This window comes from Electrona antarctica (assembly GCF_951216825.1).
Source record: "Electrona antarctica genome assembly, chromosome: 13".
Classification (NCBI taxonomy): domain Eukaryota; kingdom Metazoa; phylum Chordata; class Actinopteri; order Myctophiformes; family Myctophidae; genus Electrona; species Electrona antarctica.
This window is the reverse complement of record NC_136794.1, coordinates 13,786,834-13,810,971: the sequence shown is the minus strand read 5'-3', so window position 1 is coordinate 13,810,971 and position 24,138 is coordinate 13,786,834. Positions and strand designations below refer to the sequence as shown.

The 24,138-nt window shown below is 42.4% G+C and overlaps 2 protein-coding genes across 2 annotated transcripts in view; both read right to left on the bottom strand.

Moving 5' to 3' along the window:
• Positions 1-9,343, bottom strand: part of rif1 (replication timing regulatory factor 1) — a 28,479-nt gene extending 19,136 nt beyond the window's left edge. Inside the window, exons 1-11 of the mRNA XM_079518852.1 lie at positions 9,086-9,343; positions 4,445-4,581; positions 4,267-4,345; positions 3,230-3,326; positions 3,000-3,130; positions 2,807-2,901; positions 1,903-2,092; positions 963-1,055; positions 743-881; positions 483-631; positions 187-301 (exon numbers count right to left, since the gene is read on the bottom strand). Coding sequence (XP_079374978.1) covers positions 187-301; positions 483-631; positions 743-881; positions 963-1,055; positions 1,903-2,092; positions 2,807-2,901; positions 3,000-3,130; positions 3,230-3,326; positions 4,267-4,345; positions 4,445-4,560 — 1,204 coding nt within the window. The 5' untranslated portion in view covers positions 4,561-4,581; positions 9,086-9,343. The remainder of the gene's footprint in view (positions 1-186; positions 302-482; positions 632-742; positions 882-962; positions 1,056-1,902; positions 2,093-2,806; positions 2,902-2,999; positions 3,131-3,229; positions 3,327-4,266; positions 4,346-4,444; positions 4,582-9,085) is intronic.
• A 5,481-nt stretch (positions 9,344-14,824) lies between these two features.
• On the bottom strand, positions 14,825-21,796 carry tnfaip6 (tumor necrosis factor, alpha-induced protein 6). Its single transcript, XM_079517636.1, has 6 exons — positions 21,605-21,796; positions 19,167-19,304; positions 17,956-18,117; positions 16,002-16,230; positions 15,743-15,783; positions 14,825-15,058 (listed from the first exon to the last, which is right to left on the bottom strand). The coding sequence occupies exons 1-6, from the start codon at positions 21,702-21,704 to the stop codon at positions 14,937-14,939; spliced, it is 792 nt and encodes a 263-aa protein (XP_079373762.1). The 5' UTR covers positions 21,705-21,796; the 3' UTR covers positions 14,825-14,936.
• Positions 21,797-24,138: the final 2,342 nt, after the last annotated feature.

The following is a 24,138-nucleotide window of genomic DNA, read 5'->3' as shown; positions in this document are numbered from 1 at the left end:
AAATTACCATTTGGCACAAACTATTTTCGGGATTAAGCTGGAGGAGTGTGGAGTGAGCAACAATTTGGGTATTGGAATTTGCGGTAGTGGACAGGAACTTTATCCCTGCACAACCTGCGTACTGTGAAGATATACATTTCTTTATTGCAGTCTAGTGACTGGATAAGGTGCATGTGTGTAAAGTACCAGTCTTTGGTGGGATAGGCGTAACAGAACTGCTCTGATTGGAGCCCCTAGCAGGTGTGCCTGGGACAGTAGAGTCGGCGGCTCCAATGGTACACTGCAGCAGTGGAACAGAGACCTGCAATGACAGATGTGTACGATATTCACCCACAGCTTGTCGTCTTACCACTTAACATTTTTCAACAATAGTGAAAATAGCAGATCTGCTCTATTCATTGTACGACAAAGTATACAGCACTTAAGTGACTACGTCACTGAAGGGCGATGTACATGCAGAATGACAAACAAACACAGCTTACCTGTTCAAAATTGGGCCCCAAATTGGGTCCCAACCGGACCACCAAGTACCACCAGACCTCCACCTTGGTGAGCTGCAGGGCCTCTGTCCGCAAGTGGATGTTAAGGGGCTGCATCAGCAGTTTCATGCGCTTGGTATTGCTCAGGATGTCTTCAATAGAAAAGAGTAAAACATGAGGGGAAAAAAGGGAGTGAAAGGGTTCATAAATTAAGATAATATCAGTCAGTCAGTCAGTCAGTCAGGACACATGTAATTGCTCACCTGGGTTAAGGGCAAAGTTGTCTATGAGGCTTTTCCAGGCAATGAAGGCTATCTTCTTGATGGTAGGCGAGGAATGACGAAAGCCCATTTCTTCTAGATGTAACACAGAGTTGATGAAGGGGCCACCTTTGTGGAGCAGCTATGTAGGAGTAAGTACAAATTAGACGACTGTAATGTATGAAGATCTTAATAAATTAACTTTCACAGAGGTCTGCTTTACCTTCCCCAGAAGCTTGACGAACAAGGGCCAAAGCTTCAGCACATTTGTTTCATTCTTAGAAGTGAAAAGCTTCTGGAGATCAGGGATGAGTTTCTGGGGAGACAATATCAAAAATTTCAAGAGGTCCACATCTACACTAGTATTAATTACCACCTGCATTATTATTATCTGTGGGGGTCCGCTATAACTGCCTCTGTCAGTTTCAGCACAGTAGTCTAGGTAGGAACCAAAATTCTCTAAGGCGGAACTATTGTGTTCTGAGCCGGCCAGACATATCTGCGGTGCGCACATACATAAAGATATCCACTGGTTTCATAGTATTACACAGGAAATACAAAGTTCACAATTTCCTCTTGTACTGTATGCAGTCACTAAATTCTCATGGCTTACAAAAGACACACACACACCCCGCATCGCGGTTTAGCCAATGAGAAAGCCAACTGGACTAGCACAGCGACGTCAGCCAATGGGAGAGTAAGCTGGACTAGACGACTAGTGGACTAGCTTGGACATCGATGATAGACTCAGCTTGCTATTGCATAGCAGCTGGTAAAAAAATCAATCCATCCCACCCTCATCATCACCAAGACATATTTCAGCACTCCCTTGACCACTACTCAAGACACACACACACAGGCCTGGGCCATGGCTCAGTGGTCCAGGCACCTTGGCAGGTAATCCAGTCTGACAGTGTGCCGCGGGTTCGACTCCCGATCCCAACGGCCTTTACTGCATGTCTTCCCCCCATCTCTCTCCCCATTTCCTGTCAGAATGCCTGTCCCTCAATAAAATAAAAGGCGAAAGCCAAAAAAAAAAAAAAAAAAAAAAAGGACAGACACACACACACACACACACACACACACACACACACACACACACACACACACACACACACACACACACACACACACACACACACACACACACACACAGGACTCACCGAGGACATGAGGGGTTCGAGGATACATGCCACATCATTCTGTTTTTCAAGGAGAAGGGGCAGGCCAAGTTCCAAGGCAGCTGCGGCCCGTAAGCGGACTTTGGAGGCAGAGTGAACCACTAGTGGAATGATCAGCTTGGACCAACGCACAGCACTTTGACCCATCTGGACTGGTGCCTGTTCCAGCATTCTAGGAATAAGGAATGGAACAGTTTAGATCAATAGCTAGAGATAAATGTTAATAAGAAATATACTGTATAACAATACAAAAAAAGAAAGAAAAGAAAACAGAAATATTATTAAGTACTACTTTACAAAGTGCCATGCAATAGCGAGACTATTAAAGGCTTTGTAAGTGCCTTGGTCTCTTCCCTTTTTGGAGCAAATGCAATTTTAACTAAGGTTGCGCAAATATTTTTTACTTTAGCACTCAATGCTCTTGGTCAACAACTAGCATTGGTTACTCTGGGTATCCATAGTGGGGTGCATGTGTTTGTTAGACATACTAACAGTCCGACTGGCATTAGTCCGTCACACCCCACTTGCACGGCCGGTTATGACGTGGACTGGTTAAAATTCACCTGTGGCACCGGACATGTGTGGCAGGTTAAAACTAACCTGTGGCAAGTTGTGACCAGTTACCACCATTCCTTTTGAGTTTAGTTTAGTTCACTTTTTTTAGTCATGCTTTTCAAATGTATGCAAATAAAATAAGCCATCAACTAGTCAAACTCTTGAAAATATCTACAATCATTACAGGTAAAAAGGGAAATAGAAAATACAAAGGAATGCTGCTGGTAAACATGGACATTCTAAGCAATGTGGGATGTTGACATCTTACCACTTTGCAATGAAAATATTCAACAATGAATAATATTATTTTGCAAGGGGAAGACCAGTTTACCTTATAATAACATTCAAGGCCTCATGCTCCATTACAACAGACTGGATGTCCTCTCTGGTCCACACATTCTCTAGAGTACCCAATATAGACGACACCTGGGTAGAGGATGCAACATTCATTATAAAAAGTTAAAAACACACGTATATTGTCACACATTCGATGTTGCCTTCTCATGATACTATGGACCACTGACCTTGTTGGCAACCACATGTTGAGGGAAGTTCTGTTTGGAGATGACCCATAATGCTCTAATGCATGTGTTTTTGTCTGCTGATTTCACAACTAAGGAGCAGAGTGCCGATAATATGTCCTCAGCAGACTTTGCTGAAAAATGACAATCCAGCACAATGGTTAGTGAAATAATGAGAAAATTCAAACCCTGAAAAGATGTATTAAAAAAAATAACAGTATTTGTTTCTATACCTGATACTCCCCTGGCAACATGAGCGTGGTACAGACAGAATCCTAGAGCTTGCAGGGACGCTTGGCTCAGCTCAGTGTTTGGACTGGAGATGTGGGTCTGGAAAAGCAACACCACAAGAAATCATTTAACCTTCATTTTATTAAGACAATTCACATTGGGATTCTGAATCTCTTTTCCAAGGCAGTCCTGGCTAAGACAACAGCATCTGTGTTCAGCTTCACATAAAAAGACTATACTAAAGGTGGCCTTACACTAGCCGATTTTTTTCAATCTGAAATCTGATAGCACCACACACTACAGGATAATCGGAGCGGGGCAGAGCAAATATCAAACATTCTTGATGTTGATCGGGCCGATCCCGATCGCGCTTTGAGCGGTCGGGCACCCCCCGAGCGTAAAAAATGCCCGATTATCGGCTAGTGTAAGGCCACCTTTAGTCGAACTCAGCATATTGCATGAAAGATTCAAAATCAAAGAACGTTGGCAGCTTTCAGCAACAGGACATGAGCATTCAGTGGCCAACAGACATGTCTAGTCTAGTCCTTAATCCTACTTTTATAATCTTTAATAATGTAGTTTAAGATGGCTTTACCTCAAAGGTTTCTTGTAGACTTGCTACAGACACAAAAACATGCACATCCTCCTAATGTCCAATACAACAGTGCTGGGTCAAAAAATACCGTGTAGATTAAAGCAGAAAGATCTGCCCACCAAATAGCTCACTCACATGTAGAGCATTTTATTTAATGCAGCGATGTTTTGAGCAACACAGGCTCTTCCTAAATTCGACAAACCACATTGAATGTATTATTCAACATAGTCAAGATATACAACAGCCTTGAGTGTATTATTCAACATAGTCACGATATACCACAGCCTTGAGTGTAATTGTATTATTTATTTGACAACTTTAAACATTATGGTCACTAAACAAAATTATTATTATTGTGATTCCACCCTGGAGAACTTCAACACATTATTATGGTGAGTTCCATTTGCACAGTGTTATAAATGTCACAAACACAGCAGCACTCACCAAAATTGTTTTAACCAGACGAGAAAAGTGCTTTTCAACTGCAGGGAGGAACTGGCGCCCATCATCTAAACTGAGGCGACTGCAAGGGCAAACAAGGGAACAAATTAATGTGTGCCGCCCGTTTCCAACATCGTCCTCTTTGCAAGGAGGTAGAGGGAACATGATTCAAGTGGCTTACTTAGCAATGGTGAGGTAGGCATCTGTCTGATCCGACTGTCCGGCCGAGGCGTCCTCCAGAGACTCCAGCAGGGGGAGAAGGCTGGAGCTGCTCAGAGGCTCCGCCGTCGCCATCATCCTGACTCACCTGCTCACTGTCTGGAAGAGGGAGCAGAGAAAAGAAGAGCATTAGTGGGACTGGGGAGGAAAAAACAGACAGAAAGAGAAGGGTGGAAGGACGACTCTGCACTAAGCGCATTTCAAAAAGATGCAGTAGACGCACTATCCCCTTATTTTGTTTGTGGTAATGCGACACTGAACAAAAACATCTGTGATAAAATCATGTAAATAAAACAAAAGAAACATTGCTGTCAAAAAATAAATCAAGCATAAGAAATCCTGTAGGCATGGGACAATATATGAAATATTCATGGCGTATAATGGCCAAAATATTTGAGATTTATATTATCATCCCAACCCTAATCCTAGCCGCAATTTACAACTCTAGATTTTTTGCTTGAATTATCCTCTTTCAATCTGCCGAGCTTTTGTTTCATAAAAATCCACCGTAGACATGTTATGAGCTACTTTCTGTCAAGAAGTTCTGTGCAGGTGATTCTTTTTCTAAGTGTTGGAGTTTGGAAGCACACGTTTTTACTAACGGGTCGCGCTGCTGCCTCCTGCATTATGTGCAAATTCGAAACAGGTGGTACGCAGGGCCGTTCAGTGACTTCGACGAGTGCTTCCAAACTCCAACACTTACAAAAATAATCACCTGTCCTGCACAGAACTTCTTGACAGAAAGTAGCTCATAACATGTATACGGTGGATTTTTATGAAACAAAAGCTCGGCAGATTGAAAGAGGATAATTCAAGCGTGGCCTAGAGCTGCAATGTTGGTGAGTTTAACGTTGTTTAATACAAGCAGATCGCAAACGCAAATTGGATGAATGGGGAGTCAATGGAGGGTATTTAGGCCCTCATTTATCAACCGTGCGTACGCCAAAATATGGGTGTACGCCGAAATTACCGCAATTTTCGGCATTTACGATTTGCGCCAACGTTTGATTTTGAACTTGAGCCAAGACAAAAACCACGTCTGGTCGGGAGCTGTCGTACGCTTTGTCCTCACCTGTTTTTCTGTCGTAGAACAGCGGAGCAGCATTGTTTGACCAGCTGAGAGGCTGTCACAGGCATCTAAACATATGTATTCACTCCTAAAATGTTTATATAAAACTGTATAGGTATATATGGGCTAAATACATATAAGATGTGTCTTTGTGTCATATGAAATTAGTAGGAGATTTCCAACTTTACAAGTAATTAAAATCACGCAATTAAAAACAATGTTGCAAGTTAGATGCTTAAGCCATTTAAACAGTGTTTTGCATGAGCGCATACATGCGAGGATTTGGGCTGTCTGTGCTGAAATATTTCCATGACGGGACGTTGGAGAGTACTATAGGCTAGTGCAGTGCTGCAGCTGCGGAGAGTCCCAACGTGGGTAGCCTACTGTAGCCTAATCTATAGCAGGCCGATGTCTTTCTGGAGTTACGGTATGTGCAATCTCCTCCTCGTTTAATAAACCCGACGCGTCGCTCGAATGCCAAATGTACCGTGCCAGCGCACGTGGGAACCGCATCGGAGATATAGGTAGGCTACCCAGCCAGCCCACCACCACCAGTGCCCAGCCACTGCAGCGACTGCGAGGCAATCTAAATAGTCTGTCGAACGTGCGGTGCATGGTCAGTTGGTCACGGTCACGGACGGACCACAGTGATAGAGAGAGACAGACAGACAGGACAGGAGGAGCGCCTATGCAAAACAGCAGCGTGTGTGTGCCTATTTGTTATTTAATTCATGGTTCACAGGTTCAGGTTTTCGTTCACCAATATATCTTGTTGTATATTAAATTAAAAAGACTTTAATAATTTAATATACAACTAACAACACACAGTGACAGTTGCTTGCAAATTGCGATATGTGCGTGCGTGCGTGCGGGGGGTGATGCGGGCAGCAAGGGAAGCGAAGCGAGAGGAGAAACAGACAGCGTAGTCCTACAACTTTATTTAATTCATGCAGGTTTATTTATTTAAGATACAACAAGTTGCTTGTGCGTGCGTGTGTGTGTGTGTGTGTGTGTGTGTGTGTGTGTGTGTGTGTGTGTATGGGAGGGGGCAGCAAGGCAACTTAGGCAAGCGAGTGACACTTTCTTTTCTCCTGTAACCATGGTTTCCAGGTCGTATTGCAGTTGTTCATGTCGCAAAAACGAGGGCGAGGCTTGATTTCATAGGGCGTGCCAGATTGATTTCAGCCGTCACATTTATCACTGCTAGGAATGAAATTAGGAAGAAACAGCTGTATGCGATCACTTTGTAAATGCCGACCCGACGTGGGTGTACTACGAATCCTACACTCGAATTTGGGGCAGATTTTACACTCGATTGATAAATGAGGGCCTTAAACTCTAGATTCATCCCATTATAAAAATAAATCTAGAGTTGCAAATTGCAGCTACCCTAATCCTATGTTCACAGTGAGTCTCTAGATCACTGCGCATTTCCCAAATCATTGAAGGCTACAAACTTGGTATTGGTAAATAAATTCACATGGCCACCACCAAGAATGATCAACTCTGATTTTATTATATCGTCAGACTTTCAGAGGACACCTTTTTACGACTGCCTTCTTCAAGTTTCATATTTGTGATCAAAGTTTCATATTGATTTGATTTATCTGAGTAGTCTAAAATAAATGAACACAATTCACCCCTGTTCGGGGGAGGGAAGCCGGGCAGGGAAGGTGATATTTGTCACCGTGTATAAACTTGTGGGCTGGGGTGGCACTAGCCCTAGAACGGCTCTTGTTGTTCCATACAGTATATACAGTATTTCACATACAGAGCCATACGGTCGCACTTACTTTCATGTCGGACGTAAACTTGGCGGCCTAAATGTGATAAATGCTCTGTTTATACTCACCCATTAAATAATTCCAAAGACGTGGAGTGAAATATATGGTCCTCTAGTTTTATATCCATGTGAAAGTTCTGGCACAAAACGTATATTTAGTCAATTATCTCCACTTTTTCAAGAGATGCACACGGACTTCTTTCTCTCCGGGCAAAGGGGCCCGGAATGACAGCTGGACTTCATTTATCAAAACTTCCTCTGATCATCACAAACGTCATCACCAATTGACCAGGGAAACACAAACGTTTGGGTCACACAATTGGCAGGTGCCTTGCGATAGGTGCTGGGTAATTAATCACACCACCTGCCAATTGTGTGACCCAAACTTTTGTGTTTCCCTGGTCAATTGGTGATGACGTCTTTGGTAAACAACAGGAAGTATCTAAAATCAGTTCATCGATCATTCCGGGCCACTCTCGCCCGGAGAGAAAGACGTCCGTGTGCATCTCTTGAAAAAGTGGCGATAATTGACTAAATACACGTTTTGTACCAGAACTTTCACATGGATATAAAACTAGAGGACCATATTTCACTCCACGTCTTTGGAATTATTTAATGGGTGAGTACAAACGGAGCATTTATCACATTTAGGCCGCACATAATTCAATTCAACCAGGAACAGTAGGAAGGGATCTATGCCTATGATACATGAAAATGTACGTAAGTTAATTAAATGATCACAGGCATTCTAGGTCTAGGGTGGCACCTGTCAGCAGGGAGAGTTGGTTGGGAGAAGGATATACAGTAGTAGGTACGTCGTCCTCCTGGTGGGGACTCCTCACTGGCAGGTGAGCCACATAGGGTACAGCACAGTGGGGTACAACTGACAATTTTGTTTAATAGAAAAATAAAATGATTTGATAATGGTGCCATAACTGCCATTATGTTGCTACAGACACTATTTTGATTATTAAACTACTGTGTATGACTATGTCATGATGATGTGACATCAGTAGGCTATGTTTTGTTGTAAATAAGGTTTTCAATTTGTTTTGGGGAATGGGGACCCACTCACTCAGATCATTGACCATGCACCCTGTGGGTCCCAAATGGGATTACATTGGAAACATCTACAGGAGTGATACTGGTGACACAAAAAGTTGCATCACAGGGGGCAACTGCAGCCAGCAGAAGCAACAGTGACTGCTAGTGCAGTTTCGGGCTATCAAAAATATCTGCACAGCTACATCAAATACATAAAAATGACAAGTGTTAAGGAACAACAACTATTTATAACTCCGAGAGAGGGTCTATTTGGTTACATGTGTATACTCTAAAAAGAATAGTTGCGTACACTATGGCCTAGCTAAGCTAGCACACTTGAAGAAACCCTCAAATGTCTTGAGTACGTGTGAACGTGTTTACAATACAAGCACGGGCAAGGCGAAGCCTAACATACATCTGCAGCTAGCATGTGCTAACTTCACAGACTAGCTTCCATAGCACTACTAGCCCCCTTCACACAACGCATGCAAGGCCGGGGTCTCATCTTACACTCTTTCTAAGACTCTGGTGCTTGTGACAAGAGGTACATTTTGTAGCTAACGCGTCAGTGACAGCGAGCTCAATTTGTTTTCACTTTCACACTTCAGCCTTGCCATTCACGTCAGCAAACTTTGACAGACATTTAAACAACAACAAAAAAAGCCAGCATCAACACTGACCCTCCTCCTCCTCCTCCTCTTCCTCACCTGGAGAGTTTTCACGAAGCACAGAAATGTCGTTTAACAGTCAACAACACCATCAACGCTATCGGCGAGGCAACACTTTCATTTGTCGTCGCAGCTCGCCAGGTTCTGCTTGTTTGAGGAATAAATATGTATTTGGTATTTAAAAAACAATGTGGCCTTGCTCTGCTGTCTCTCCCCTCCGTCCTGATGCAGATGCGCCGCTAAAACGCTCGCGCCAAACTAGGCTAGCACGCACGTCGATCGACGCACAAAATTCCCTTTGACCCTCCATACGTCGCCGTTCAGCCCCGCCCACTCTGCCTTATAAGGAAAAGGAGCGCATGTGATGTGGCCACATGGCTCTGGTCTGGTTGTGTCTGTCTGGTTCACATCATCACCACCAGAGAAAGACTAAGTACTACAATTCACTGTATGAATGTTCTAAATGAAACAATGAATGATGAAAGCTACTAAACCATCAACTACTTGAATATCTTCTTTACAAACATAGCAACAACTCTGGTTAACAAACTGCCCTCCCACTCTGGGCTCTTTGGTGTAGAGCACATTACAACCTTCTACAGAAACCTAGGTGTTTGTAAACTAGTTATGGTAACAACTGATGAGGTAATTAAGAAACTGAGTGCCCTCCAACCCCACAAGGCCACAGGCCATGACAATATTCCCTCCAAATTTCTCAGAGACTAAGCCATCTCTATAGCTCCAATCATCACCCACATAGTAAACCTCTCCATCAAACAGGGACAGGTCCCCCAAGATTTCAAACTGGCCAAAGTAACCCCCTTGCACAAGAAAGGGAGTAAATTAGACCCCGGCAACTACCGCCCTATTTCTATTCTAAGCTCCATCTCGAAAGTGATGGAAAAAATTGTCTATGAACAGGTTGAAAAGTATCTTGCCACTAATAAATTAATGTACGAGCTCCAATCTGGCTTCAGAACGTCCCACTCCACTGACACATGCCTTCTCTATTTGAGCGACCACATCAAACATGAGGTGGATGCTGGCAAATACTGCGGCATGGTCATGCTGGACCTCCAAAAGGCTTTTGACACCGTGAACCACTCCATACTGGTTAACAAGCTAAAAGCAATTGGTTTCGATAGCACATCAGTGAGCTGGATGCAATCCTACCTGGAGGGGAGAGAACAGATGGTGGAGGTGAATGGAACACTGTCCCCCCCCCCTCCCAGTGAGCTGTGGCGTTCCACAAGGGAGCATACTAGGGCCTTTACTGTTCCTAATATATGTTAACGACATGACTTCAGCTTGTGACTGCAACTTGTTCCTGTTTGCAGATGACTCGGCACTGCTAGTCTCGGACAGGAACAAACTGCAGGTTGAAAAGGCCCTCAGCTCTGAACTCGGTAGAATCTGCACCTGGCTCGCTGATAACAAACTATCTTTACACCTGGGAAAAACTGAATCCATTCTCTTTGGCTCTAATAGTAATCTCAGCCAGGCAAATGGCTTCTTGGTTAGAGTGGGTGACACTGTGGGTGGTTATCACACGTAAAGATGAAATTACCTACCTAGGTTCCATCCTGGAGGCTAATCTTTCCGGTGATAAAATAGCCACCTACGTAATCAAAAAGGTCAACCATATAACAAGATTCCTTTACAGGATCTCCTCACTGGTCGACAAAAACACCTTGAAGACCTTAACAGGAGCCCTTGTACAGGGTTTCTTTGACTATGCATGCACCTCCTGGTACCACAGCACCTCAAAGGCCCTTAAAACCAGGCTCCAGACTTCCCAAAACAAACTGGTCAGGCTCCTACTTGACCTCGCCCCCCAAACCCACCTCACCCCTGCCCACTTCGACAGGCTGGAATGGCTTAGGGTCGACGACAGAGTACAGCATCTTGCAATGGGTCTGGTCCACAAGATTCGATACACCACCAAGATACCCATGTACCTGTCTAGATACTTCCTTAATGTTAACGAAGTCCACACCCACAACACCAGAGGGAGTGCAACGAACCATGTACAACCCAGATTCGGCACAAACAAGGGACTAAATTCTTTTCGCTCCTATGCCACCAAAATATGGAACGCCCTACCAACAGTCATTAAGACATGCGAATCCCTTGACTCCTTCAAAACCGCTCTCAAAGGGCACCTACGGACGGCTGCAATTCGAAACTGGCCCCTGTAAATCGGAATCCCTCAAACACGGACGCAAGGACAACACAAGAGACGGTCGCGGCCACACAGCCAACTCAAGGTATGGCCACTGAGCCGACTTGGGGACCCAACGCAAGGACAACACAAGAGACGGTCACGGCCACACAGCCAACTCAAGGTACGGCCACGGAGCCGACTTGCGGACCCAACACAAGGACACAGGCCCGGTTCTTCCTACAGGCCGACGAAGCAACGGCTTCGAGCGCCATGGGGAAGGGGCGCCAAAAAAAACAAACAAAAAACAAAAAACTTTTTTTTTTTTTTTTTAACTCTGTCCCAACTCTGTCTGCCCAGTGTCCCCCCAGTGTCCCCCCAGTGCCTCCCCAGTGCCTCCCCAGTGCCTCCCCAGTACCTCCCCAGTGTCCCCACAGTGCCTCCCCAATGGACCCCCAGTGCCTCCACAGTGTCCCCACTGTCCCCCCAGTGCCTCCACAGTGTCTCCTCAATTTTTGGGACAGAGTAAAATGCTTAATTGGGTCGTCCACTCACAGTTAACAGCCTTTGTATTGAGTTTGTGCTTGAAATGTACTGTAATTCTGTAAACTGTTAATACATTTTTCAATCAATCAATCAATCAATCAATCAATGATGTATGAAGAATGTGTGTGTGCACATGTAGCCTACGCAAAATGTATGTTTCTCCATGACCAATGTGTGTGTTATGATTCCAAGGTACTGTATCATCATTAAAAGCCACCTTTTTTATTTTTTTATTATAATTATTTTTTATACCATGTGACAACTGGGTATAGTCTGGTGACCACTGGAGAGACGGGTGACAGCCGGAATGTATACGGCACCCGGGTGAGCAGTATGGGTTAGCGCCCCAACCTGTGTCCTCCGTGAGGAGGAAGCCCAACAAACCTTGGTGAGGCCTTTAGGAGGGCCATTATAATCCACCACTCCTGAATGAAGTGCCTGGTGCTGGGAGTCTGGTGCAACGCACAGGTCCTGGGCCTGGTGAGAGCAGGAGTGGACCTGGTGACACGTAGAAGGGGCCCGGACAGGAGTCAACCCACAGAGCCTTCCACGTGCCAGAATCTGGTTCTCCCAGTCCCGGCGGAGTAGTTCCGGAGCAACGGATTGTGTGGCCTTGCTCATTCCCTGATGGACTGAGCGAGCGAGGACGTAAATCAGGATTTGATCAACCCCAGCTGGGTCGCCTGAGTGAGGGGTATGATGTTGGTAGACCCGAAACCCTGTTGACCTCACGATACATCACTGAGGATACGTCCCAGGTGCATCGCATGGAAATAATATTTATTTTGTACCAAAAGTTGGGTTATTCAATGTGAGAAATATTATCTTTTTAGGCCATCATATCACATTCACATCCATGAATTAATTTTACTTTTCTTTTATGAAGTAGTGAAGGAAGGAAGACAACCACAAGATTCAGAGTCAGATAGATTAATAATCAGCCCCCCATGGAAACATATAAAGGGTTTACGTATTTTAGTTCTTATAACTATAATCATACAGAGTTATAAGCTGATTATAATGCAATATAGACAAGAGATATGAATCATGATATATGATATGATATAGTACTTTATTGTCAGTTTGCACTGAAATGCAACTTGTATGAAACACACATACACACATACATTTGACATAACACAGAGAACATAAAATAAAATAAAATAAATACATAAAAACATAAAGGCAAGAACAATGTCCACAGCTCATTCTAGTCCTGGCCAAAATCCTGGTTAAGCCTCAAAGTCGACTGATGGACAAAATACCTCTTCAGTCTGACCTTATTCTATTGCTCGAACACCATCTCCTTCCTGAAGGCAGCAACCTACAGTATACTACTGTACATACAAAACATGGCTAGTATGTGAGGTGATATTCCTTGATAACCTTAGGATGCTGTTATCATGCGTGGATGTATAGAGACTCTGTAGTGGTTGTCCAACAATCTTTGAACCAATGTTCAGTTGTAGCAGCAATTGTGACTTTAAGAGATGCATAGCAAGTGTTACCAAAAAGACTATAATCTTATCAAACAGTGGTTCCCTAGTTGATTCTTAAGTCAGAGTGATGGTCCCTCACAATCAGTTACTCTAGTAGTCTATAGTATAGACTCTATACTACTCTATAGCAATGATTACTATCAGCAGGGCTTGACATTAAGGCTTGTCCTGTTGTCCGGGACAAGTGACTCTTGGTTTCACTTTTTCTGTGACGCTCCTAGCAGCCAACAATATTGTCTGGCATTATTGTCTGGCTTTCCTAATAATCACCTTTCCTTGGGTTATTCAATGTGAGAAATATTATCTTTTTAGGCCATCATATCACATTCACATCCATGAATTCATTTTACTTTCCTAATAATCACCTTTCCAATATTGTTAATAGCCCTAGAATGTCTGTGATCTTATAATACATTTTGTATTCCAAATACACAACCATAGATCGGTCTTATCCACACACGGTTAGCAGTCATCCGATATTGTCCTCTAGTTTCATATCCACTTGAATGTTCTGGCAGAAAATGTGTGTTAAGTAAAATATCGCCACTTTTCGACGAGAAAAAGCTGGACTGAAAATATGAAAAGTCGATGTTTGGGAAGCACAAACGTATTGGGCACACAATTGACAGGTGTGTTGCGATTGGTGTGCATGGATTTAAGTTCTCAGTTGGCATGACTGATCATTTGGACTCCATATAGAAGTGAAGCTCGCAGGTGCATTGAGAGCTTGTATATCGGCTACTTTTGGTTATTATTTTAATATTAGAGCATTGGAAATGGTCAAACTATCAATATGTGCAGAAGGATGTTCCATACAATCTTAATGGTCCTTAGATATTTTCATAAAAGCAAAGTTAAAGTCTCAATCTGTGATTTCTTCACCTGGTTGGCAGTATGTAGAACAGTGTGAGGGTGCTCCTTTCACACTGTTTCCCAAATCGCACATTAGTACAACATTTTTCAGTTGTGAGATTGTACATTGCTTTAATCCATAGGTGTGGGGTAATTGATCACACCACCTATTTTGTGTGCCCCATACAAAATGTTGTGCTTCCTAAAGGAAGTTTTGATATATTCAGTCCTGCACTCATTCCGGTGCAGGACTAAACAACTCCCTGCAACAGAGGAAATTGGACAAAGAAGATGGAGATGGACCGGGCACACACTGCGCAAGCCAGTATCAAACACCACCAGACAGGCTCTGACTTGGAACCCTCAGGGAAAGAGAAACAGAGGCCGGCCCAAAAACAGCTGGCGGCGGGATCTCCAGGCAGACACCAAGAGGCTGGGATGCACCTGGTCGCAGATAGAGACGAATGCCAGTGACCGAGAACTCTGGGGGACCCTTGTCGACGGCCTATACCCCAGTAGGGGTGTCAGGAGTAAGTAAGTAAGTACTCATTCCGGGCCCGTCGCCGGAGAGAATGTCGTCTGTGTGCAGCTCGTGGAAAAGTGGAAATATTTTGGTCAAGTTTTTCTTTGATTTAGTTTTCTTTTCTACTGTGTGACCATGGTCAAGCAAACTGTTGGACAGTGAAAATAAAAGGACAGAAAGCTTAACATAATGGCGGTTTATTTCTCATTGTTTCGTTGATTAGATACAGTACAAAGATTCAGTTACATGAGTTGAAGAACAATATCATAAATACAGCAACAGGAATAACATCAGTGTGTTAGAATTAGCTTAAGTGAAATAGTCAGTGTCATTCTGCAAGAAGAGGGATGCGTTGAAGGCTATGTACTGTAGCTGGAAGCCGCCAGCAGTGACTGAAGCATCAGAGAGAAACTTTATTGTCATCACATTTCCTGCAGGGTAAAACAAAATTAAGCTGTCATCATTATATAGAGGAAATAAATTAATGTCCTTGTGTATCCACATGGATACATTTATTGTAATTGCTTAATTTCTTTTTTCCCCCTTTTTTTTCATGATGTCCATGTGGCTGGATTTTCATGAAATTTACATTTCACCTTTATGCTCCCCAGAAAATTCATGGCGACATTTGAATTTCCCCATTGGGATCAATACAGGACTATCTTATCTTATGAGCCCTACTGCTTTTACTTCATGCCCTTTCCTTTAGCAGCCAAAATGTCAACGTTGAACACAAGATATCTCATAAACTAAATGAAAAGCTAGTACCCTAGCCAGATTGAAGGATATAGGCTACAGTATTGTTTTTGGGAACTCCATGGCCTTTTTCCTCTGGCACCACCATTTAGCCAAAATGTCTTGTTTGGTGTTTGGAGCCTCTAAGTCGTGTTTATATCATGGCCCAACAGGCCCACTCAATATTTTCTCAGTTAACAAAGCAGTCTGACAGACCGAGGTAGACTGTTGATAATAAAAGGGTGAAACAAAACAGGACCTGTATCAATATAGTCAAAAGCATAGCTTGTATGAGCTCGTATTTTAACAGAATTATACAGTCATTAGACATTAGACAGTAGTACTATTACAACAAAACAAATAATACAATGAGATCTCACCTGTGCTAATGATTTCATCTGGTAAATAATCACCACAGAACCTGCAAACAGATAACATAGATACATGAGAACATGATCATCAGAACAATTCACCCCAAAAAAAATCCTCAGAGTTAATGTAAGTGTACAAATGGATCAATGAGCACTGAGGACTTTAATGTGTACTATTCAATCGTGAATCAAAGCTTTATTTAATCTGTTATTTCATCTGTTCCATTCTATTCTATTCACCCAGTCGGCAGTGAATCTTATTTCTTACCTCCCAGCGAAGCCAGAGATGTCGTCGTAGCTGTCGTAAACCTCCAAGTAGTCTGCGAGACATGATGTATCATCCTCCACGTCAAACTCCAGGAAGTGCAGGCGGATCCTCTGGCCGTAGCGTACACGGATATGCCAGTAACAAATCTGCTCGTCCTGATACTCCTCAGGGTAGCCAGGAGACTGAAGGATTTTCTGCTGGTCTGTCAACACACCACCACACTCCTTGGCTGTGGGAAACAGCGACATCAAAAGATGAGCATTCATGTACTCATGTATAACTCAAGGGTTGTTGTTGGGTTTTGGGTCTGTTACTTGCACGTGTGCCCTGAATTGGAGAAAATAAAGTCTCTTTGTTGACTGAGAGAAATCAACAGCACATGTGCAGATTACAATGACATCAAAAGGCTTTTTTACTGTACATTGCTAAAGGGGGAAGAGGTAAGTATATAATTATAGTAATGTAATTAACATGATTTAAACCATACTGCAGTCTTACATCAAAACATCCATCCAAATCTAGCTTATGAGATATAAATTAAATTAGTCTGTCAATACAGAATGGTTGGCTAACACAATTTCCAAATGCTTCCGCCTAAGAATGGAAATCACAAACTGTCTATGACAGTTTCCTGTCACAACTTTTACAACTTTTACTCTCTGAAGCATTCGAAGATTGTAGGAAAGTTGTCTGACTTGAGAGACTACCATGAAATTAGATTTTCAAGGTTTGAGAAAAGAAAAAAAAAGAAAGTATAGAGATATATATTTAAATATATAAAATATCCCTTTTCTATATCAATTAGTGTAAGCACATTATACTCTATATTAATGGTAATGTAGCTACTTAGTAATAATAGTCCTGGTGCAAAGATTTTGGCAGTCCTTTCCAAGTACCAGTATAGCTACATGCTGTTTCTTTTTTGTACTATGTATACTTATATCTTTTGTATAGCCTACTTCAGTTTTCTATACTTCAAAAGATAAATACGTACACTTCTATTATATCTACAGTAGTATGTATTGGTTGCTACCCTTAGCTGTAGGCTATCTCCTATTTACTGTATGCCCTGTGTTTTCTTATTGCAGTACTGCCTATTTCCCCACTAGATCAATAAAGATCTAGTTGTAGATCTATATGATCACAACATATCACATCAGAATGCATTGTGAGCTTGCAGATCATCTATTTTTGAGCGGTGCCTCCGCTCCATTACGCAGCTATGTGTGTCCTTATGTCTGTCCAAGCACGGACAGCTGCAACAGCTCAGAAATACCACTGGATGGTACTGTTGTGCAGCGTCAGTACAGTACAGTACAGTACAGTACAGTACAGTACAGTACAGTACAGTACAGTACAGTACAGTACAGTACAGTACAGTACAGTACAGTACAGTACAGTTGCACCGCTCAGTTCACACAGGTGTGATTTTGCTATTTGATGGGCACGTTTTAGCTAGGAATCTGGTGTCAAGTGAAAATTAAAAGGTGTCATGACTTTGTTCCATGCAAAAGAATGTAGATAATCACTCAGCAGTGGTGATTGCTACAGTTGTATGTCACCCCCAGACTTCCTCTCAGTTATCAGCAGCTGTCTCTCAAAATGTACCCGTATTCCTGGCTAATCGCTTACAGGGTGGAAGTGAGATTAGATTGTGGTTGCAAAAACCGTTGTGTCCTGTAGTACGCATGTTCCCATCATTTGCCTACACTTTTTTAGTATCTGCAGAGGGAAAACATACTGTACTTGTAGACAGTCAGACACTGTGGAACCACATCGCTGTTTACTGCCTTAAACCTGTGTGCCCTAACCTCCCCCAGTGGGACTCACGTCTCTCCCTGTCTCTGACTGAACCACAATCATACAGTCATCTCCTACACTCATGGATGACTAACACCCCCACCCAGGATTACCAAAAACAGCATTTGTCATTATGTGTAATGTATATACTCACAGTCTGGGTTGTAGCAGTACACGTCCCATCTCTCGCTTTTGTTTGGCCTGTATCCATAGTCGATAATGCCAACCTTACCAAAGCCACAGTGGGCGCCTGGTTTAACAATGGGGTAGCCAACGCGCCCTTTGTCGAACCATCCTGCTGAACAAACATGCAAGCCTAGAAAAATAGAAATACAAAAAAAAAAATATTACTAAAAACCAAGATAGGTGAATTATTGTGACACAATTACAATTGTTGCAACAAATTTTCACAATATTCTCACGAGTGAATCATTATATTGCAGTTCACTAACCTGCAGTGTCTTTATTTCAAAATGACCTTAAAATACCAGCTAAAAAAGGGGCCTTCTATTGAGGATGTTGTGCGGACAATGACGATGATATTGGAGACAAACTCGGGCCACAGGCTACATAATGATCTCCGGTGTGTCTGTGGTCCTCCAGTTACAATCAGCAGACCACAGCTAGAAAAGCTGAGATAAAAGGGGACCTCCTAGGAAGATGCCATGGGGAAACGCAGCTGTAATCACTGACAAGTGTGTGGAACTTGCCAGAGCCGAGGCCTGGAATCAATCCCTGTGCCATGGGAACAGTAATGTTGCCCACACAAGCAGGTGTTAACAGGCCTGTATACTTGTGGGACTCACTGACATTTGACATGGAGTCATGGAAGAGCACCAAGCCGAGCAGAGAAGTGCTTCAGTCAGTATGGCCCCATAATATTTAGCCTCTGAACAAATCAAACCTTTTAACACACTTTACACAAATTCCAAAGGCATCAAATATACAGTCCTGTTGCCATAACCACGTGAACCCTATGAACCATTTGCATTCTGGGGCAGACATTTGACGAAAATAGCAGATCAGGGACTTATAGGGTTCCATATGTAGGGTTTAACTGAAAGTTAAAGACCTCCCCATTTGGATTTGGGAGAAGAAACGTAAGAATAAATGAGACCCAGCAGATTAATTTCATGGGAGAAAGTCAAGGAAAACAAAGCCCTTCCTGCCAAAGTTTAAAGGCTGGCTGATGTAAACAGTTTGTACGTACTGTGCTTTATAGACAAACTGTGAGACAACCAATTGGCTAATGGCCTTACATAAACTTCATGGACAGGTTTGAGGTGATACTGACAGAATCTGAGTGGATTCAAAGTTCATGCATAATTATGTTTGCATGTAGAGTTTGCTGTGTAGAGTGCAGACCTATCTGACGAGCTGCCTCTAGTTGTTCATAAGTGGCCAGCTTTCCTCCCTCGAAATTGCAGACAGCCTTGGCCTCTTTATAGGTCAGCTGATATCTTCCTTTGCGTGATTCCCTGTGGTACACTCCAGCAGCCTGTTCTGTCAGATGAAAGTACAGAAACACATTTTCAGCCAGAGTAAAATCCTCAGTGTTAAAGGTGATGTAGGTAAAAATAAAAAAATAAAGTTAAAGCTCTGTATTCCGATAGTAATCATTGTATCGAATGTTTGTTCAGCAATTTTGTGGTTTACCAATTTCTTCCAATTGGGGCACTCACAAAGATCATATCAGCTTCAATTTGTGTTCAGTTACCAATTTTGTCTGCTATTTTCTTCTTCTTCCAATTACTAAAGTGCTGGAGAGATGGGGACACCCCTGTTACTGAACAAACTCTATATACCAATGCTTGCTAAATAAATATAGTATAGAAATGTAAGACTTACAGTATTAAAAAAACAATTACAGTACCTTTACTTTCAATTTGTACATTTTTACACTCTCAGGTAAATGAACATTGAGGTGTGCACTGTGTACAGCTGTCACATGCCATGAGAGAACTCACACTGCCGTGCCTGCATGTGCAGTGTCCCATTGTGTACCATACTGATTTGTATCCAAGCAACCTGATAAACATAATAAGACTTCACTTTGCTTTACAAAACCTTTGCAGGGAATGTGAATGCATTCAGGGAACAATTATACAAGATTGAGTAATAGTGGAGAGACATCTATCAAGAGTATAGGCTTTCTCAATAGGGAGCCTTCTGCTGAGCCTGTTTTGTTATCACGCATGCATGACCTTGCAAAGCTTGGAGGAGTGTGCTCCAAATTAGCCTCAAGTCAATATTTTCATCGAGTTAACCTGTTTGTTTGAAGTGCTTTACCCTCTTCAATCGCCTGTTGTGCTGTTGCTGTGCCAGCGTGCCTCGCTACCACAGGAGCCATCTGCCTTTTTACCACATCATTTCTATACAATTGTTTCTGTAGGCTATACGATTCATGTTCACATAACTTAGTTCCAAAGCTGTGTTCTAAATCTATGCATATCACAGCTGCACTATTGATTATCTTCATAAAAAATATTCTACTCATTACTTCATCAATAGTCGTTCAATGGTGTTGCGCAAAAAAAAAGAAAAAAGATAAGTATTAGTAATAAATAATTGTCTAAATTGAAAATAGTTTGTTTTTTGTTACAATTTGGGCGTGATCATTGCTGATTTATAAATAAAGGACAACTTTAGTTTTCCAACCAAGGTTCATGTTTTAGGTTGTTATGAAAAAGTAAAAGATGAATTTCTCATTTGCTGCATTCTTTAGTTTTAAGTAAACGATTTCAGCTATTTTTGACAGGGGGCATTCGAACAAGGGGCTAAATATCTTCTTAGTCTTTTTCTAAATTTCTTTATTATAATTTATCCTACTAGACCCCAGGAAATTACATCTGGCCACAAAAGAACACAGGGTCTATTGAATGTGAAGGCCAGGTGACATATTGGTGACATATTGATCGAGCCTACGACACACAGTATGGCAGCCCCCTAGTATTGATTGATTGATTGAAAATTGTATTAACAGTTTGCAGAATTACAGTACATTTCAAGCACAAACTCAATACAAAGGCTGTTAACTGTGAGTGGACGACCCAATTAAGCATTACACTTGTTTACAGGGTCCACCATGTTCAATTCATCAAAACATTTAGTAGTCAGTCAGTTGTTCGTACACGGAAACCAAGTACTGTGGCCAGATGTAATTTCCTGGGGTCTAGTAGGACTACAGTAAATAATAATAAAGAAATCTCCATAAAGAAATACATATTTAGCCACTTGTTCGAATGCCCTCGCCCCCTGTCAAAAATAGCTAAATTCGTTAAAACGACAGAAAGCAGAAAATGAAACATTTACGCTCATCTTTTACTTTCTCTAATAACAACCTAAAACATGAACCTTGGTTGAAAAAAAAGGGAATGTTTAGCTTCTAGTTTTACTGAAATAAAGAAAGGCCAAAGATCAAATACGGTTTTAACTCATTCGTATTGAGTGTGTGGTTACATTAAACAGGAACTCAATTTCCATAAAATCTGTTATCAAATTGAACATAGTTTATAGGCTACTCAAATGAAAAGTTCCTATAATCGATTCCTTAAAATCATACTCAGTTGCTCACTGCAGCATGAATAAAACTCAAATTAGTGAAGAAAAATAATGATCCCCAGTGAGTGTGTGTGCGCGCGCGCGCGCGCGAGTATACTAGCCTACTTGAAAACCAACTTGAAGAATGTCGAGGACCATGACCATTACAGGAGGATTCTGAGGCAAAATGATCGATTTAGTCAAACATTTAGAACACTGACACCAAAAATATATTACGACAAATATTTAATTAAATATATTACCCAGCCATATGGAGTTGTGAAATATTCCATTTCTGAACCCCCATGCTTGCGCCTCTTTCAGCAGGAACCCAACTGCCCAGAGGAAGAAAAAGAAGCGCATCCTTGTAGTCCTTGGTGCGCCACGGTCCTCTCCTCTCTTTTCAAACAGATGTTTTCCAGCGCCAAGCTTGTTCACAGTGTAATGCAACTCATCTGGACATGGCCTTGCTTATATAGTGAGTGACTCTCCTTTCACTCTCCTGTGTTCTACTTCCAAGACTATCCAGTAAGCGGCGTTGCTCAACGCAGGGAATTGCGGGGGGGGGGGGGGGGGGGGGGGTCTCTTCTTGTCTTTCGGTGGAAATTATTATTCATTCTGATGAATGAATTCATCAGAATCTGATGACAGATGAATGAATTCATTCTGATCATCTGATGACAGATGAATTCATTCATTCTGATCATCTGATGACAGATGAATGATCGTCATAATGATTTATGATGAAAGGCTAAGCCTGGAGTAAACAACTGCGCCTAGATCATTGTTTATGGAAACTATTCAATTGGCGTAAAGTTATAACTGTAGCGAGAGAGCTGCAGGAACAAACACGCAAAGTCCATGGTAAACGTCTACAAACAAATAAACTATTACACCAAATGTCAGCGTGACCAATTTCCGTACACGTACACCTATTGCGCATGTCTGTCAGCGAATCGATATAACAAACTGAAGCTGATATAGACCCTCTATATATCAACATTTTCTCGCTCTCAAATCGGGGACTGCACTGACGAAATTGAACACATAAGCTGTGGGGGTAAATGGTATTGAATTGGTTCCAGACCTGACAGGAAATGAGCAGTGTGCCTCTCCCATTTAACACCCCCACGTGGAAACTCTGCTGCATGCACAGTAATTGTCATGCGTTATTACAGTTGCAATTTAATAGGGAGCTTCTCGTCTTTTCCAATAAGTGGAGCTAATTACTAACAGCTTTGAGTGAGCGTAACTCATTAAAATAAGTATTTGTCCCGTTGAAAACTCACATAGAGACTGCTGTAGGTTTGAAAATGTATAGCCATAAGGCTATTATGCCGTGCAGAACCCATGTAGGCCTTGGCCTATAGCCTAAATGCATAAAAACAATAGGCTACTTTAAGTAAAAACAGCACAAGCAGGCTGCATTTTTGGCAGAACCTATATATGAGCTGTTTCTCAACATTCCATTATATTCTTATTAACGTTTTTAATTAGTGAACTTGAAGTTGCTTTTTTTGGCCAAAGCAAACTAGTGGATAGAAGTAGCGACTGTGGCTCAAGAGGTAGAGCAGGTTGTCCAATGATCCATGGGTCGGCGGTTCGAATCCCGGCTCCTCCTGTCTACATGTCGAAGTGTCCTTGGGCAAGACACTGAACCCCAAATTGCTCCCGATGTGCTGGTTGGTACCTTGCATGGCTTCCGCCGCATGTAATGCACAATCTATGTAAAGGGCGCTATATAAATGCACCATTTACCATTTAAGTAGCCTAAATAATAATAATAGACAAAATAAAGTAAAAGGCATTTGTATCTTGAAACAGGGTGATTCACATTTGACCACATATTTAGGTTACCCTCTGTAAATTACAATCTCATTTAATGCATGTATTTCTACAAATGACTGAAATATTTTGAAAGCAGAGTAGGCTAATTCAAAAGTAGGTCACTTTGACAAAGACAAGATTAACAGTCACAAGTCATTCATAATCTGTTCTGGACTTTTAAAAGTAACCCATCCGACCCTAAACATTTGACTATAGGCCTACTGTTGTTCCCAAGGTCAGGAGGACAGAAACACTTCACACTGGACCGGTCTGTTTAGTTTAATTTGCTTTGGGTCAGATCAGAGGTAGAGGGAATCCCTGGTGACTAAACTATTTGACCTTTGGCTCCATAAAATACATCCACCAAAACATTCAGGGGATTTCCCTTGAGCAGTGGCAAGCAAGTGCAACATGTGGTCAATAATTAACGGAATTCCACGCAGAACACACACACACACACACACACACACACACACACACACACACACACACACACACACACACACACACACACACACACACACACACACACACACACACACACACTGGAGCCACACTTGTTTTACTGTCCACCCTCTGTGGCCATGTGTCTGACCACTGTGAAGTGAAGTTATAACCCCACATGGACATGAAACACAACGGGTGTGGATTGGAGGACGATGGAGGGATAGAGAGTCATGATGCAAAGGGGAAATAATGATGTCTTCGTTCCAGACCTGGTTTTTACTGTACCTACTAACAGCAGCTTCCATGACCTAACATCCTGCCAGTGGCTTGAGCCAAACTGGTGGCGGTGTTGCTCTCTCTGTTGGTCTATAACGCACGCACACACGCACGCACGCACGCACGCACGCACGCACGCACACACGCACACACGCACACACACACACACACACACAAAAACCCTTCTCTGCCAACGGCACAGGCACACACAGGTTGACAAGATCAGTTCATTATTTGCTTATTTAAT